The sequence below is a fragment of the Pterocles gutturalis genome, unplaced genomic scaffold (assembly GCF_000699245.1).
Source record: "Pterocles gutturalis isolate BGI_N339 unplaced genomic scaffold, ASM69924v1 scaffold35398, whole genome shotgun sequence".
Taxonomy (NCBI): Eukaryota; Metazoa; Chordata; class Aves; order Pterocliformes; family Pteroclidae; genus Pterocles; species Pterocles gutturalis.
This window is the reverse complement of record NW_010124176.1, coordinates 1-2770: the sequence shown is the minus strand read 5'-3', so window position 1 is coordinate 2770 and position 2770 is coordinate 1. Positions and strand designations below refer to the sequence as shown.

The following is a 2770-nucleotide window of genomic DNA, read 5'->3' as shown; positions in this document are numbered from 1 at the left end:
AGCGCACTGGTTCTGTTAACCCTCCCCAGTTCCACACCTCTCCCCCCAAATCCTAAAGGTCTATGTGACCCCCCCCCGCCCCGAGGCATCACAGCTCCTCCACACATACAGGAACAGTTCTCCCGCGAGCCCCCTCTGAGCTTCCGCAGACTTTTTTTAATGGAAGTCGCACCACCATGTGTGCACTGGTCTGATCTAGGAAGGGATGTTGGTTAATCTGGAATTAAGTCAGATTGAATCACACACACCAATGTCAAAACTGGTTCAAGGAAAAGGGAGAGAGGGGGAAAAAAAAAAAAGGGAAAAAAAAAAAAAACCAACTACCTGAAATCACAGAACTTTGGAAGTTCAGAAAAATGTCTCTCCTATAACTTGTGTTAAGTTCATTTGCTTAAATCTCTTTTTCTTATTTAAAGCCAGTTCCTAACAGTAGTTTTTCCGCCTCTGCCCATCTCACCCCCAGTGATGCCAGCTCGTTGCCTGCGCTCAGAGGACTCCAGGCTACAGAAGGCGCCGGGCTGGCCAGTGCAGGGGCCGCTCCTCCCCGCGGGAGCCCTCCCAGCGCAGCCTCAGGTCCCGCAGCCTCTCCCGTACACTGACCGGCAGCAGTCACGTTTGTTTTTTTTTTTTGAGAAGATATATCGGATAAGAAGGCATGAAAGTTCCTCTAAGTTCTTCCAGGCTCAGCCCTTCTCCAGTTCTCCCTTGAGCGAGTGTCCCACTCCTCCCGCGTCGCTGTCCCTTCACTTCCTCCGGTCCTTCTGTTTCCTCTCCTGCCGCCGCGCCTGCTGGTCGGCCACGGCGCGAGGTATCAAAATGACGCTGCCGTCGCTGGCGTACTGCAGGGCGTACTGGCTGGGGGAGTAGGGCTGCCCGTTCTCGTCCCGCAGGCGGCCGAACACTTCCTGGTAGAGGTTCTGCACCTTTTGCTTCATCTGACGGATGGATTTAAGGAATTCCACTTTCTCCCTGAGCAGTTTGGACTTGTCCCGTTGCAAATCCTCGACGTCCCGTTCCAGGTTGAGGATGGTGTCCAGTTTCCTCTTGCGGCAGTTCTGAGCAGCCATCTTGTTCTTGCCTCTCCTCCGGATGTCGCGGATCAGGCTCAGCTGCGCCTCGCTCAGCTGGTACTTGGAGAGCAGCTCGTTGAACTCCTCCACCGGCAGGTTGATGATCTTGTCGTTGGTGAAGGGGATCTTCATGGCTCTGGCCCGGTGCTCGTCCCGGCTCATCTGCTTGTCCAGGAACTCGGACGGTTTCTCCTTGCTGTTCTTCTTCCCCGCGCTGGGCGGTTTGGGCTCCTCGGGGTCCAGGGCCCCCGGTGCCATGTTGTAGGTGTGGTTGTGGCCGACGTGCTCCAGGTAGGGCAGGTAGTGCAGCTGCGACGGGTCCTGGTAGCTCATGCGGCAGAACTTGCTGTACTCTGGCTGGTAGCCAACCGCCCCTTCTGCTTCTTCAAAGTCCACGTTCTCAGAGTCTGAGCTGTAGCCGACAGCTCCTTCCTCAGAAAACGAGGAGGAGGAGGAAGAGGACGAGGAGGAAGAGGAGGAGGACGAGGAGGAGGAAGCTTCTGAGCTGCTCAGAGAAGCAGGACTGTGGCCGGAATCCAGCGAGAGACCTGAGTCAGAATCAAATTCCTCTTCCAGCTGCGAGGCTTGCACCGGGTTGAAACCTTCTTCGATCGCCAAGTCCATCAAGCTGATCTCGTCAAGCATGGCTTCGTCCAGAAGACCCCCCAGGGGGTCCGGCAGCTCGGGGCCGGCCGTCTCGTTGACCGTGCTGTTCAGCTGCGGAGGGAAGAAGATGCCGCTCAAATTGGTGGAGCCGAAGGTGGTGTTGAGGCCGGTGGAGTTGTCCGGCGCCAGCTGGAGCAGGGCCGAGCTGCCAGCTATGGAGGGGCTTTCGATTTCCGAGCTGAAGAGGGAGAAGTCCTGCGAGCAGCTACCCAGAGAGGCCTGATGCAGGCTGACATTCTGATTGATGGGAGTGGTGGGAGCCAGGCTGTAGTTCGAAGCCAGCAGGTCTCCGCTCGTGCCATTGTACAGGGTTTCAGCGGTGGTGTTGTTCACTTCCATAGCCTGGAAGAGACGGGAAGCAGCTCGGTAAAGGAGCTGCGCTCGAGCCCTGCCTTTCTTCTCTGCCCTTCGCTCCCGGCGCGTGCCGAAGAAAGGCAGGACAGAGCTACTACATCCCAGGGAAGGAGCTCTCTGCAGCGGCCCAGCATCATCCACCAGCTGCGGGAGGGTTACGGCAGCAGCAGCAACCCCCCCACGGGCAGCACAGCGTCACCATGCAGCTGCGAGCACCCCCAGCTCACAACTGTCCAGGAATCGGGGGCTGGGGACAGCCACCAAACCTAAATTTGACAGAAGAGCAACACGCTCCTGGAGGGGCAAACGCCTTCCCGCGCCCCCCCGAGAGCTCACCTGCATTTCCATGATAGACATGAGGTCCTGCCACTGCTGCTCCAGATCGAAGGGCGACTCGGTCTCTGCGAGGAGAGGCGACAGCAGGCTGGTCTGGATGCCTGCGGACCTGCTCTCGCTGGGCACGGCTTCGCTCAGGGTGGAGACATCCGCAGCTGGAAACTAACCACGTGAGGCAGAGTCAGTGCCCGGCTGCTCAGCAATCCCCGCTGCCCTTCCACCTCCGCGCGGGCAATCGCTTCTCCTTTGTTCAAAGCGAACTGGTTGCAGTTATTCCTCTACAGTTCACGATGAACTAATTAGAAGCAAAGCCAGAAGTCTTTAATTAATTGTGACCACCACCC

General features: G+C 57.4%; 1 protein-coding gene across 1 annotated transcript; it reads right to left on the bottom strand.

Moving 5' to 3' along the window:
- Nucleotides 1-515: 515 nt before the first annotated feature.
- On the bottom strand, nt 516-2588 carry NFE2L1 (nuclear factor, erythroid 2-like 1; the record flags this gene model as incomplete). Its single annotated transcript, XM_010078186.1, has 2 exons — nt 516-2078; nt 2427-2588. Coding segments are annotated over 2 exons (1497 nt in total), but the record flags the coding sequence as incomplete, so codon positions are not given.
- Between the last annotated feature and the right edge of the window lie 182 nt (nt 2589-2770).